This window comes from Chanodichthys erythropterus, chromosome 20 (assembly GCF_024489055.1).
Source record: "Chanodichthys erythropterus isolate Z2021 chromosome 20, ASM2448905v1, whole genome shotgun sequence".
Classification (NCBI taxonomy): domain Eukaryota; kingdom Metazoa; phylum Chordata; class Actinopteri; order Cypriniformes; family Xenocyprididae; genus Chanodichthys; species Chanodichthys erythropterus.
Genome location: NC_090240.1, coordinates 34,731,454 through 34,746,039, shown reverse-complemented (window position 1 = coordinate 34,746,039; position 14,586 = coordinate 34,731,454). Strand labels below are relative to the sequence as shown.

The following is a 14,586-nucleotide window of genomic DNA, read 5'->3' as shown; positions in this document are numbered from 1 at the left end:
TAGTTCATATTCATGGTGTCTATCAATAGCACAATTGAGTTGACACAAAAATGAAAATTCTGTCATTAAATTAAATAAGTTTTTTTGTGAACTAACCCTTTAAGATTATCCTAATTTTTAGTATATTAAAGGATTAGTTCACTTTCAAAAAAAATTCTGATAATTTACTCACCCCCATGTCATCCAAGATGTTTATGTGTTTTCATCAGTAGAAAAGAAATGAAGGTTTTTGATGAAAACATTCCAGGATTTTTCTCCATATAGTGGACTTCAATGGAGCCCAAACGGTTGAAGGTCAAAATTACAGTTTCAGTGCAGCTTCAAAGAGCTTTAAACGATACCAGACGAGGAATAAGATTCTTATCTAGTGAAACAATCGGTCATTTTAAATGTATATGCTTTATATAAACAAATGATCACCAAGCTTCCGCTTTCCGTATTCTTCAAAAAGCTTATGCTGTATGTCATACGCCTTCCCTATTCTACTTATGGAAAAAAAAGAACTGGCGCTGCATTTGTTTATATAAAGCATATACATTTACATTTTCTTTCAAAAATGACAGATCATTTCACTAGATAAGACCCTTATTCCTCGTCTGGTATCATTTAAAGCTCTTTGAAGCTGCACTGAAACTGTAATTTGACCTTCAACCATTTGGTGCCCATTGAAGTCCACTATAAGGAGAATAATCCTGGAATGTTTTCATCAAAAAACTTCATTTCTTTTCGACTGATGAAAGAAAGACATGAACATCTTGGATGACATGGGGGTGAGTAAATTATCAGGAAAATTGTATTTGATGTGTATGGAATGAAAATAAAAACACCATTTTCATAACTATGTGTATTTCATGTTACCAGAGAAAGTCATGTCATCAGTGTGGTTTAAGGAGCTGATTCTTTTATTTTAGGTTGCAGTCATGTCACATTTTCGAGGCACAGCACGAATATGGAAAGGTTCAGGAGCAGAAGCGATGGCAACTGTCCTTTTGAGACTCAGCGTTTGTCCCTCAGGTGGCAGGAAGGTAAAACGCTGCATCAGCGAGATAAAGAAGAGGAAGAGCTCCATACGAGCGAGCTGCTCACCTGGACACATCCGTTTACCTGGAAATCATGGTCTGGATCAGTAAAACTGAGATAAACGTTATAAAAAATCTCATTTTAGTGTATATTAATTTATATACACTTAAAAAAAATGTATCATGTTTTCCACAAAAATATGCAGCAACTCAACTGTTTTCAACATTGATAATAATCAGAAATGTTTCTTGAGTATCAAATCATCATATTAGAATGATTTCTGAAGGATCATGTGACAATGAAGACTGGAGTAATGATGCTGAAAATTCAGCTTTGATCACAGGAATAGATTACATTTTACTATATATTCACATAGAAAACAGTTCTTTTAAAATTTAAAAATATTTCTTATATAGTTTATACATTACATATTCCTTATGACCTATACCTATTGAAAAGGGGATGAATTTTTCTCTCTTCAAAAATTTGCCATTGTCATCCAGAAAGTGTGCAGGATTGAATTCATATGGAGTGCTGTACTCATTCTTATCCTCCAGGATTGGCTTCAGCATTGGCAGCACCATCACACCCTGTCACATGACAAAACATTACGAACATTAAACAGTGTTTACTGAAATATGATCAAGTTATGGCTACACTAACCAAATGTAACTAAAATTAATCCTTGTGTGTCAATTTTAAAAAGTTACTCTTTAGAGGACAAGTCTTTAGTCTTTAGAGGACAAACATGTCTTTATCAAAAAAAAGAGAGCACAGACTTGAGTTTGGTCTCATTTTAAAGAAGACCCTTGGACGATTATTGTTAAAGTTCAAGTGGGAAAAAAAATGTTATAGAGGTTGTAGTTTACTGAAATGTTTTATGAACAATTTTATATAAAATGTATGCTTTAAAAAACATCTTTATGTCAAGAGCCATAAATCTAAAGTTTTGTTCCAAATTTGAAGTTGAGATCTCAAAACCACACTCTGACACCCATGCCAACACACTCACTTTATAGCTGCATAAATTATCCACTTACCTCTATAATAAATAGATTTCAATGGGGACATTGCTGTCCTTTAAGGATTAGTTCACCCAAAAATGAAATTTCTGTCATTAATTACTCACCCTCATGTCATTTCAAACCTGTAAGACCTTGTTCATCTTCAGAACACAAATTAAGATGTTTTTGATGAAATCCGAGAGATATAGAACTCGTCAATAGACAGCAATACAATCACCACTTTCAAGGTCCAAAAAAGGTACTAAAAGCATTGTTAAAACAGTCGATGTGACTGTAGTGGTTTAAAGGTGCCCTAGAACCAGTTTTTACAAGATGTAATATAAGTCTAAGGTGTCCCCTGAATGTGTCTATGAAGTTTTAGCTCAAAATACCCCATAGATTTTTAAAAAAAAAATTTTTTAACTGTCTATTTTGGGGCATCATTAACTATACACCGATACGGGCTGCGGCCCCTTTAAATCATGCGCTCCCTGCCCTCCCGATCACTCGACTATAATACAGTGCATAAACAAAGTTCACACAGCTAATATAACCCTCAAATGGATCTTTACAAGATGTTCGTCATGCATGCTGCATGTATGCGTCAGATTATGTGAGCATGGTGTTTATTTGGATGTTTACATTTGATTCTGAATGAGTTTGAGGCTATATGCTCTGTGGCTAAAGCTAACATTACACACTGTTGGAGAGATTTATAAAGAATGAAGTTGTGTTTATGCATTATACAGACTTAAAGTGTTTAAAAAATTAAAATAGCGATGGCTCTTGTCTCTGTGAATACAGTAAGAAACGATGGTAACTTTAACCACATTTAACAGTACATTAGCAACATGCTAACAAAACATTTATAAAGACAATTCACAAATATCACTAAAAATATCATGATATCATGGATCATGTCAGATATTATTGCTCCATCTGCAATTTTTCACTATTGTTCTTGCTTGCTTACCTTGTCTGATGATTCAGCTGTGCACAGATCCAGACGTTAATACTGGCTGCCCTTGTCTAATGCCTTGAACATGGGCTGGCATATGCAAATATCGGGGCGTACATATTAATGATCCCGACTGTTACGTAACAGTCGGTGTTATGTTGAGATTCACCTGTTCTTCAGAGGTCTTTTAAACAAATGAGATTTAAATAAGAAGGAGGAAACAATGGAGTTCGAGACTCACTGTATGTCATTTCCATGTACTGAACTCTGTTATTTAACTATGCCAAGATAAATTCAATTTTTGATTCTAGGGCACCTTTAACAATGTTATGAAGTGACGAGAATACCTTTTATGTGCAAAAACAAAACAAAAATAATGACTATTAATTAAAAAATATCTTTCTGGACCTTGAAAGTGTTGATTATTTTGCTGTCTATCCTCTCGAATTTCATAAAAAATATATTAATTTGTGTTCAGAAGATGAACGTAGGTCTTAACTCAAAGAAAAACTCATTCTCCATTCTTCCATAATCGGTGAATTTGTGCTGGTTTAAATCCTGTACAGTGTTGTAATGCAGCAGCTAATGAAAATAATCATTCAGAAAGCATGCCACTAACAGTATTTTTGACTCACCTTTGGAATGAGGCATCCTGCAACTGTGGTGTCTTTGCTGGCAACTCTCGGTGGAATAAAGGCAAGAACATTTGCGAACCTTTGAACCTCATGCATCACAGCGTAGGTGTACGGCAGATGCGTCCTGTCTTCCATCAACGGCTGGCGTGTCTGTCCAATCACCTGATCGATCTCAGACTGGACTTTCTCTATGGAAAGTCAACATGCAGAGTATAAGTACACATGTGGACACATCTGCCTAACAAGTAGGTCACAGGAGCGGAGCGGCCCACCTTGCACATCTGGATACTTGGCCATGTAGAGTAAAGCCCAGCTGAGTGATTTAGCAGTGCTTTCTGTTCCTGCTCCAAAAAGATCCAACACACAGTGGATCAGGTTCTCCTCTGTGAACTCTGCCTCGCTGTCTTTACACTGGGAATGATGGGAAGATGATTGGACCATGGACAGAAAGAGGGGTTAAACACAGAGACAAAAAAGTTTGCTTGTTTCACTTGATTTCATTTGATATACACAAATTACAAGTGTACAGAAACTAAAGAAAACCCTTAGAATGAAAATCAGAAATGAAGATTTCCTAAAACCAGTTACCTTCTCAATTTCATCCAGATAACAGTCAATGTAGTCTCTAGGGCTGGATAGGTTTCGGTCCTCTTTGTGCTTCCTGATTTCCTCCTGAAAAAAGAGCTTAAGCTTGGAAAGGTTGGCGAACGCAGTCTGGTGCTTTCCTGGCAGCAAGGACATCACAGCGGGAAATGTGTTGTACAACTGTTGAGAGACAAATACATCTGGTCATCAGTATTTCATAAGCCTTTGCCATAAAGTAATTTATTTATTTAGAAAATTTTACATTTTAGTGCATGTACTGAAATAACTGACAAGAAAAAATATTTCAGTATCATTGTAACACCCTTAGTAACGTCAACAAAATAAAAAATTGATCATAATGTTCCTGGACTTTACAAATTACAATTTAGACATTCATCATAGCTGGATAATCTTTTAGTGGTAAATGGAAACTACAACTTTTGCATCCACTTTTGCTCAAATTGCAAAAGAAAAGAACTAAATATTATATGTTATAAATGTCTTTAAAATTTTCCAACATGCGCTGTAAGCGGTCGACCAATCACAACACACTGAGCCATCTCAATTAATCAGAGCAGAACAAGCTCTCGGAAAGGCGAGGTTTAGAGAGACTCTTTTATCGAATTGATTCAGACACTGTGAGAAAAAGCGATGCTGCAATGTTTATTATGAAAAACATGAAGTGTTTTTGAAATCATGTCTCTTCTAGGAGACTCCAAAACACTTGGAAACTGTGAAAAAGGTAAATTTGGTCTCGTACCCGACCCCAGACATTGATGGGCAGCTTGAAAGTGTCATCTGAATACTGCAACAGCTCATGAAAATGTTGGTTGTCGTACTCAAACTTGTAGCCAAAAACCAGGCTGCATATTATATTGCCCACCGCATAGGTCAAGATGTGATGAGGGTTGAATGGCAAACCTTGGAAAGCAAAAGAGAGAAAGAATGGTTACGGCTGCAAACCGTGCTTTCAAATCTTTGACTGTAGAGAGCAGTATGTACTTGTAGCCTGTTCAGATGTATTAATTAATGCAGAAATGGTGCTCACGGACCTTGCTTGGTTTGAAAAGCACTACAGACGCAGTGGCACTCCTGCAGGATGGAGTTTTCTAGAGTTTTCTTGCCCACACCAAAATACTTCAGTGTTGCCAGAGCAAAACGCCTCTGATGACGCCACATGTGCCCACCGGAGAAGATCAGACCTACATTTAAAGAGATAAAAAGAGCAAAATCTTTGATTACTAAAGTGTATTCCCTTGAAGCTATCTTAACACCCTTTTTGCAAGTGAAATCGGTAACAGCTAATACCCAGAGCCTGTGAATTTGCAGGAATATTGTTTCCAATATTTGCGTTGCCCAGTCCTTCAGTATCTATACTTTGCAAAACTGTGTTACACTCTGACAGTAACAAATCAGTCTGTGCTGAAATCTGCCACACAAACCTTTAAGGTCCAATTGACCCTTCGCTGGGAGTTTGATTGACAAGCCATCTAACCAATCATAATGCAGAATCTGCCATTTTGTCCGACAAAGCAGTCAGGAGTTAGATTAACCTCGGTGGACTTGAAAAATGGTGTATTTACGTCTTTTTGCGTTTGAAACAACATTCCTTCTCATGTTCATTCATGTTTATTTGGTGCTATAAATGAACTAGTAGGAAGAGATGATCGGTTTATGAGCCGTTTGGGCTGAGGCGCTACAGCAATCTGTCACAACACATTAAAGAGCCACAAAACGTTTTTTATTGTTCGAAGTTCTTAACAAATTACACAACTTGAAAGCTGGGACTTTGTTTAATATCATAAGTGACCTGCTCTTGTCTGTCGATGTGCTGTCAGTGTCCTCTTTGCTCTGCAATGAGCGGGGCGGGTCTTTGCGAAGGGTCAATTGTGCTAATAAATTTGGTTCCTTCAATGGTTAGTTCCAAAAATAAAAATGCCGTCATATTTTCTCACCCTCATGTTGTTCAAAACCCATTAGACTTTTGTTCATCTTTGAAACACAAATGAAGATCTTTTTGAAAAATCTGAGTGATTTGCCTCCATTGACAGCTACGCGACTACAACTCTGACGCTACAAAAGTTCACAAAGAGATCATAAAACTAATCCATATGAATCAAGTGGTTTAGTCCAAATTTTCTGAAGAGACTCAATTGCTATATGTTTGCAGATTGAATTTAGGCTTTTATTCACATATAAACATTGATCAGCAAACATAAACAGAAGCTTAATCAAACCTGCTTGAGGCATGAGAACAAACCTCTTCTGGTTCTTCCTGGTTCTCATTGGTTCTTGCTGAAGCTCAAACGTGCTGCGTAACGCGAGAATGAACCTCATTGGTTGTTGCTGAAGCTCAAATGTGCTGCGTAACATGAGAATGAACCTCATTGGTTCTTGCTGAAGCTCAAACATGCTGCGTAACACGAGAATGAACCTCATTGGTTCTTGCTGAAGCTCAAATGTGCTGCGTAACACGAGAATGAACCTCATTGGTTCTTGCTGAAGCTCAAATGTGCTGCGTAACACGAGAATGAACCTCATTGGTTCTTGCTGAAGCTCAAGCGTGCTGCGTAACACGAGAATGAACCTCATTGGTTCTTGCTGAAGCTCAAATGTGCTGCGTAACACGAGAATGAACCTCATTGGTTCTTGCTGAAGCTCAAGCGTGCTGCGTAACATGAGAATGAACCTCATTGGTTCTTGCTGAAGCTCAAATGTGCTGCGTAACACTAGAATGAACATCATTAGTTCTTGCTGAAGCTCAAATGTGCTGCGTAACACGAGAATGAACCTCATTGGTTCTTGCTGAAGCTCAAACGTGCTGCGTAACACGAGAATGAACCTCATTGGTTCTTGCTGAAGCTCAAGCGTGCTGCGTAACACGAGAATGAACCTCATTGGTTCTTGCTGAAGCTCAAGCGTGCTGCGTAACACAAGAATGAACCTCATTGGTTCTTGCTGAAGCTCAAACGTGCTGCGTAACACTAGAATGAACCTCATTGGTTCTTGCTGAAGCTCAAACGTGCTGCGTAACACGAGAATGAACCTCATTGGTTCTTGCTGAAGCTCAAACGTGCTGCGTAACACGAGAATGAACCTCATTGGTTCTTGCTGAAGCTCAAATGTGCTGCGTAACACGAGAATGAACCTCATTGGTTCTTGCTGAAGCTCAAATGTGCTGCGTAACATGAGAATGAACCTCATTGGTTTTTGCTGAAGCTCAAATGTGCTGCGTAACATGAGAATGAACCTCATTGGTTCTTGCTGAAGCTCAAATGTGCTGCGTAACACGAGAATGAACCTCATTGGTTCTTGCTGAAGCTCAAACGTGCTGCGTAACACGAGAATGAACCTCATTGGTTCTTGCTGTGGCTCAAACGTGCTGCGTAACACGAGAATGAACCTCATTGGTTCTTGCTGAAGCTCAAATGTGCTGCGTAACATGAGAATGAACCTCACTGATTCTTGTGGAAGCTCAAACATGCTGCGTAACACAAGAAAGAACTCCCATGGGAGTTTTGAATTCTGAAACCATGTTTTCATAGTACTAAATGAATGAACTTCTTTGTTTCAAGAGACACAGGAAAATTCAATTTATCATGTTAAATTAAATGCAGGATAACTGTAAAAATCTACAGAATGTATGAACAGTTCCAGGTTTTCAACCACAAAGCTCACTATTGTAGCCAATGTGAAAGGTAATTTTACCAATTATACAACAGTTCTGATGCACTGATTGAAAATGATAGCAGAATGTTGATATTTCATACAACACTGGAACATTTCAATTTTATTCACACCATTTTACAAAAATAAACAAATTAGTTGTGTCTGATTGTCCATATAATACCTTGACTAAAAGCAGAATTACAAGATGTTTCCATACTTTCAACAAAAAGAATTGGTGAGCAATTTATGATTGATAACAGATTACATTTTTTGAGCATTTCAAAGTTTAATGATGTGTACACTTTTACCTTTCCCTTTACAGATCTTGTCGTTCACAGGGAAGAACGGCCGGTCTGTGAAGATGTCCGCCTGTTCCACAAACGCCTCTTTGAAAGTCTCGTATCCAGTGAGCAGAATGCATGGCTTGCTCCCGAGGTAAAATGTGCTCACATCTCCATACCTCTCAGCAATCTGATCAAAATGTCAACTTGTAATGTACACAATTCATTTAATAAACATATGCATCTAAACAAAATAAATACATACCTTCGGAAAAACCTCCATTGGATCACTAAAGCCTATATTCATTACGTTTCCAAGCAGAGGAAGAGGGAAGGGTCCTGGCGGCATGTTCTTGGACTGAACATCTAGCAGGTGTTTCACAAACAGCAGCACGCACAGAAATATCAGGAGTCCCTGAACATCCATCCACTCACCCATCAGCTGTGACAACACTGACGCCATGCTTACTGTCACAAGATAGATTTTCCACACATGAATGAGTACTCTTCAACTGTGTGACCATGAATAATGTATGAATATCACTGCAACAAAGCAAATTTCTGTCTTCGTTCAAATGCTGTAGGAGCTTTTCTCAAAACTATCAATGACTGGTCATCCTGGTGTTTAGTGGACGAATGAAGTCCTCAGGCAGTTCATCAAATTAACTACAAACATGTTTCACAAATTTCATTCCACTTTTAGTGCACTATAAGTTTTGAACACTACTTAGCTATATACATTTTAAGAGCATCTCAAGTGCCCAAACACTTTTGGGTTTGTAACATTTGAAGTGGATCAAAAAAGTTCATCAGTTGTCCTAACAAGGTTTTGATCCACTTCAAATGTTGACTATGAACCCACACAAAAGTTGTATTGTTTTCTGTTGCACAATATACTGCAAAGGACATGCAAAGTTGTAGATGAAGGGAACAAGGTTGTACTTACCGAGAAATCACAGTGTGTCTTAATTTGTTTTCCAAATTTCACCAGTAAACCTAAAGAAAACATTGCAAATTAGTAGGCTATCTATTTACTGTAGATGCTCTAAACTGTGGTACCTAACGATGTTCAAACCGAAACTTTAACACATTTCGCATTTAAGCTCTGATTCGCTTTGATACTTGATTAGTTTTAGAAGTATAAACATGTGATCTGTGACGTTTGATGCGTCGTTGTATTATACACACCTCATTGTCTCTTTTAAAAATAAAATAATGAATTTATTTTAAAAACAGCAGACCGCTCTAAAGTTTCCCGCGGATTTTTTATTTATAGGACAAGTTTAGTCTAAATAGTCACCAATAGATCAAGCTGCTAACAGGCGTGCAATGATGCAGGTTCGGACCATTTGACTCTTTATCTTCCTTGTCTTTTGTATTCTTCTGTTATCTTGTCAACTTAATGTTATACAACTCGAATTGCTCGAGCTCGACCATCAGGGAGAGTGTGAAGGAAATAGTCCGTACAAAGTTCGAACCACAAAGTTGTCGCTTGGTGGGCCCCCCGCATCTGATCAACTCAAGAATATCGCAAAACTTCATATACCTAATTACATAATCAGCGTATCAACAGTATTTTCAGATAACACTACCATAAAGAAATTAGAGTGCGAATTTACAGCAGCAGCCAATTAGATGTTACACAAGGTTCACATTCATTTGAGATAACCATAGCAAAAGTAAACCGCTCCAGAATTAGAATCGGTTCGTCGATTAAAAAAATAAATAAATAAATAAATAACTAGCTTATTGCCATTATTTATCTCTTTAATAAATGCATATATCAAAAAAACTGTTTTAAACAGGTTGTTATCTGTTAAAACTGATCTAAATAGATTAAGTTTGTAACAGGTGTGGGGTGATCTACTTTGTGTTATCTTCCATAATCTTTTTGCCTTAATTAATATACAATGTGTACAATTAGTGTATATTGACCCATAAGTTCTTTGAACTTAAACATGGAAAACATATGGAAGACAGCACATAGTACAAAGGTTGTAGGACTTTTTACTTTTACCTAGATTGAGCCATTTTGTAATGGGACAAACTTTTACAAACCCTTTATTTTTAGTATAATCTTATTTTCTGAAGTAGCTATTAAATTATTTGACATAAATAACAGAAGGAACAGAAAACTAGAAATAAAATATAAAACTACTCAAATAGCAGAAATAACAATAGTAGTGCTGTCAATCGATTAAAAATAATTAACTAATTAATAGCATATTTTCCTGCAATTAATCACAAACATTAAAAAATTTTAATATGTTTTTATATTGTAATAATTTAGAATTTTATCTCCAAATTAATGTAGAAACAAGACAGTAAATATTTGATCTAAAGCACGGAACACACCAAGCTGATGCTGACAAACTAGTTGCAATGAAAGCAGACTGTGGGGTTGGCTCACGTCGGCAGTGTCTGGGTCCAAAGTTGCCCTGACAGACCAAACCGACGCTCGACACCCGGCCAAATTTGGCCTCAACATTGGATTCAACATGTCGAATCGGCCGGAAAAAAGCAGACGAGGACCAACATGTTTAACAAGTTATTAAACATTTCAGTGTTCACTGCATATATTATAAATTAAATGTAGATTAATTTTTATTAAGGCTACAAAAGTTATTCAGTCAAGAGCAGTGAGTGATTTTTTCTTTGTCTTTTGTTCTTTGATTAACATTAAAGGGGCTCTATGTAGGAATGACACTCAGTGGCCAAAATAGGTACTGCAGTCCAAATTCAAAATATTGTTTTCCCCACCTCCTTCAAAGATGCAGGTGGCCAGCTTGAGGACACACAACAAGAGGGAGAGCAATTGACAATGAAAGCTGAGGAGACTTACGCACTGTAAACTGATGAGTTGATGTATCTGTTTTAATATGCTGTGGCTAATAGAGATTTTTAGATGGATGCAGAGGCTTTTTAGGTCAGGTAGAATCTGTGATTCTCTGACCCAGTTTGTTTGCTGGTTTCCATGTCTGCAATACGCAGTGTTTTCCACCAACTGGCAACCTGTGACGTTGAAATACTATTGGATAAACTGACAGCACACGGTTTCACACAGACCAAAACAAAGACAGACATTCCGACATGGAACGCAAATTTCAAAGTAGAATATCTGGCTGTAGCATTGTTTTTCTGAGAAACAAGTCGGTGAACTTAGCATGTTTCCCAAATATCTGTAAACATATTAGGGTATTTTTATGCTTTATTAAAGTGAAAATCTTACATAAAGCCCCTTTAACAACAGACTGCAGCTGGTTTATTAGGCTGCTGTCACTTTAAGACCTGACGCAGATGATCTGACATGCATTTTCTCACAAAATGTACGTTAATTTAAGACTTTAAATGTTTCCACCACCAACAGTACCCTTTCTTGATAGGCGTGGTATATACCAGAAAGTAGCGATCAACGTCATCAAAAAAATGAAGGCTGCAAGGAAAAACGGCTGATGAATACACATTAGCTGTGTCCGAAGGAGAATACTTCTCTACTATAGTATGCGAACAGAGTAGTATGTCCAAATTCATAGTATCCGAAAAACAGTAGGTGAAAATTACCCGGATGACTTACCACTTCCATTGAGATTCTGAAGTGTGCATGCGATGGACACTTTACTATCCCATGAGGCCACGGGAGAGGATTTGTGAATGGAGATGAAGAGACATAACTGACGCTGGTAAGTCATGTGACAGTAACAACATGGCGGATGTAGTCCGGATTCATTCATACTACACACATTCGTACTCTATATAACATACTTTTTCAGTGGTCGTGAAGTAAATTTAATTTCAAATGTAGCACCTACTCAACAGTACGTGATTTTGGACGCAACTATTAGGCTTGTTCGAGATTAACTACACTAGCCTGCCGCCGGCTGGCGAGATCTGTCATTTGCAGAGTACAGAGACGGCTGTATTGTATACTTCATGCTTTCCGTAGTGTGCTGAACCAACATCATTCATGGCAGACCATGCGATTTTTGCGTTGACTGTAGACGAAGAAGTGGATGCGGATGAAATTCCCATGTTTTGAATATCAGATATTCAATATCAAGATTGGTTAAATACAGGAACTTGTCTAATAAAAAACACACAACACACGTCATCCTTGTCATCACAGAATCTGACCAATGAGAATAAAGTGTGTCGTCATAAAGGCTTTCGCAGCCGATTTTGAGCAACTGCAGCACCTGACCTAGACGGCTACTCTCGTTTTGCTCTCGCGGTACTTTGATGGCACATGTGATTGCAGGCTGAATCCCAAATGGCACCCTAAACACTTGCGTTCTTCCTACAAGTCTGCATTTTTGTGACGTAACGCTGTTAAAAGTCCGCCGCGGATCTCGCACCAGCACGCAAAAGTGCGCATTGAGGGCACTAGTGAACACCCTTATGAAACCTAAAATTGACTAAAAGGTGCCGTAGAATGCGTTTTTAAAAGATGTAATATAAGTCTAAGGTGTCCCCTGAATGTGTCTGTGAAGTTTCAGCACAAAATACCCCATAGATTTTTTTATTCATTTTTTTAACTGCCTATTTTGGGGCATCATTAAATATGCACCGATTCAGGCTGTGGCCCCTTTAAATTCTCACGCTCCCCGCCCACAGAACTCGCGCTTGCCTTAAACAGCATAAACAAAGTATTCGTCATGCAGCATGTCTAATCGCGCAAGTATGGTATTTATTTGGATGTTTACAATTGATTCTGAATGAGTTTGATAGTGTCTAATGCCTTGAACATGGGCTGGCATATGCAAATATTGGGGTCATACATATTAATGATCCCGACTGTTACGTAACAGTCGGTGTTATGTTGAGATTCGCCTGTTCTTCTGAGGTCTTTTAAACAAATCAAATTTACATAAGAAGGAGGAAACAATGGAGTTTGAGACTCACTGTATGTCATTTCCATGTACTGAACTCTTGTTATTCAACTATGCCAAGGTAAATAAAATTTTCCATTCTACGGCACCTTTAATGGACAAATGCACGCGGCAGTCCACAAGACCGAAAGTGCATTGAAATGTGCTATTAGGGATTCAGCCTGTAAGGCGTCTGCAGCGCCGATCAAAGTCGGGACAAATTTTCTAACCAGAATGCATTGCTTTTTTCAGGCGGCAGCTGATCTTTGCGGTGCCGCATGAAGTCGAACAAGCCTGTTGTCTTTCAAAATATTGTGTTGTCATTCACCTTGTAGCACATGAAAGTGACGATTCTCTGTCAACCAATCAACGTTCTGCAGTGAGTGTAGCTCCACCCTTTAAAAGTGGTACGGTTCGGAATTAGGGTACAATTCACAACTTCTGACAATGGAAACGGCATACATTGTGCACCGTACTGTACTGTACTGTACTGAACCATACCGCTCAGTGGAAATTAGCCAAAACATCGCCATGATTTTGCTAAGTAAGACATGTTCCTGGATCAGCATCTTCCATTGATCCTGGAACAACATTCTTCTCCAAAAAATCCTAACCCACTCCCTATACCCCTAATCCTAATCTTACCCATCCCTAAATTCAGAAATGGTGAATGAATAACACTGGTCCTTGCCGCTGTCGCCTTTGGCTTGCTTAGTTGGGGACACTTGACATTTGATATTCAATAGTATTCCTGACATTTATTCAACAGTGCTTCTGATCTGCCTGCATTGACACTATTATTTAAGAGCTGCTGTGAAGCCAAATTATGTACCAGTTATCAATGTAAAGCTGCTTTGACACAATCTGCATTGTAAAAATTACTATATAAATAAAGGTGACTTGACTTGACTTGGTGTAGAATCCTGGTTGTGAGCCTAAACTTGACATTAACTGTAAACCTACACCTCAAATCTGATTGGCTGATTGGAATAATGTTGATCCAGGAACAAGTTCTATGTGGTGAAAGCACATTCACCGTATATAAACATAGGCTAACAAGGAAAAAAAAAAGACATTTTACCTTGAGTGCTTTGAGCAGTGGCTGCTGGCTGAAGATGCTGCCAATGAGAAAGTGGTCAGTGTGTCTCTCTTGGTGGCTGCTCCAGAAATTTATATACTGTGGAAAAATTTTAAGCCCCGTGTCTTATGACGTGATGAAAACAGTGCACTGATGACCTTGATAGTGAGAGCGGAAAGCTATCAATTTTAGAATGGCTAAAATCTGCAAACATCATATGACACATGTGATTGTTCTATCCGAGAGCACCAGCACAAGCATCCTTGATTCACAACATAAACATCTTGAGTCGTGTTTTTCAGTACATGATGTATAAATAATACATTTAACAAACATATGAAATAACAGGTTGGTCTGGAGTTTAGTTAAAGAGAACTTAATGTTTCTTGAGCAGTAAATCATCATATTAGAATGATTTCTGAAGGATCATGTGACACTGAAGACTGGAGTAATGATGCTGAAAATTCAGCTTTGATCACAGGAATAAATTA

At 38.0% G+C, this 14,586-nt stretch overlaps 1 protein-coding gene across 1 annotated transcript; it reads right to left on the bottom strand.

The window, feature by feature from the left end:
- Positions 1-907: 907 nt before the first annotated feature.
- Positions 908-8,615, bottom strand: LOC137008741 (cytochrome P450 2J4). Its single transcript, XM_067370461.1, has 9 exons — positions 8,418-8,615; positions 8,180-8,342; positions 5,255-5,404; positions 4,963-5,123; positions 4,206-4,382; positions 3,890-4,028; positions 3,618-3,805; positions 1,469-1,610; positions 908-1,104 (listed from the first exon to the last, which is right to left on the bottom strand). The coding sequence occupies exons 1-9, from the start codon at positions 8,613-8,615 to the stop codon at positions 908-910; spliced, it is 1,515 nt and encodes a 504-aa protein (XP_067226562.1).
- Positions 8,616-14,586: the final 5,971 nt, after the last annotated feature.

Excerpts from the sequence above, each read along its gene's own strand:
- LOC137008741 (XM_067370461.1), bottom strand. The coding sequence starts at position 8,615 with ATGGCGTCAGTGTTGTCACAGCTGATGGGTGAGTGGATGGATGTTCAG. Across the intron at positions 5,405-8,179 it reads CAAGATCTGTAAAGGGAAAG|GTCTGATCTTCTCCGGTGGG; the intron begins GTAAAAGTGTAC and ends CTTTAAATGTAG. Across the intron at positions 1,611-3,617 it reads CAGGATGCCTCATTCCAAAG|GGTGTGATGGTGCTGCCAAT; the intron begins GTGAGTCAAAAA and ends GTCATGTGACAG.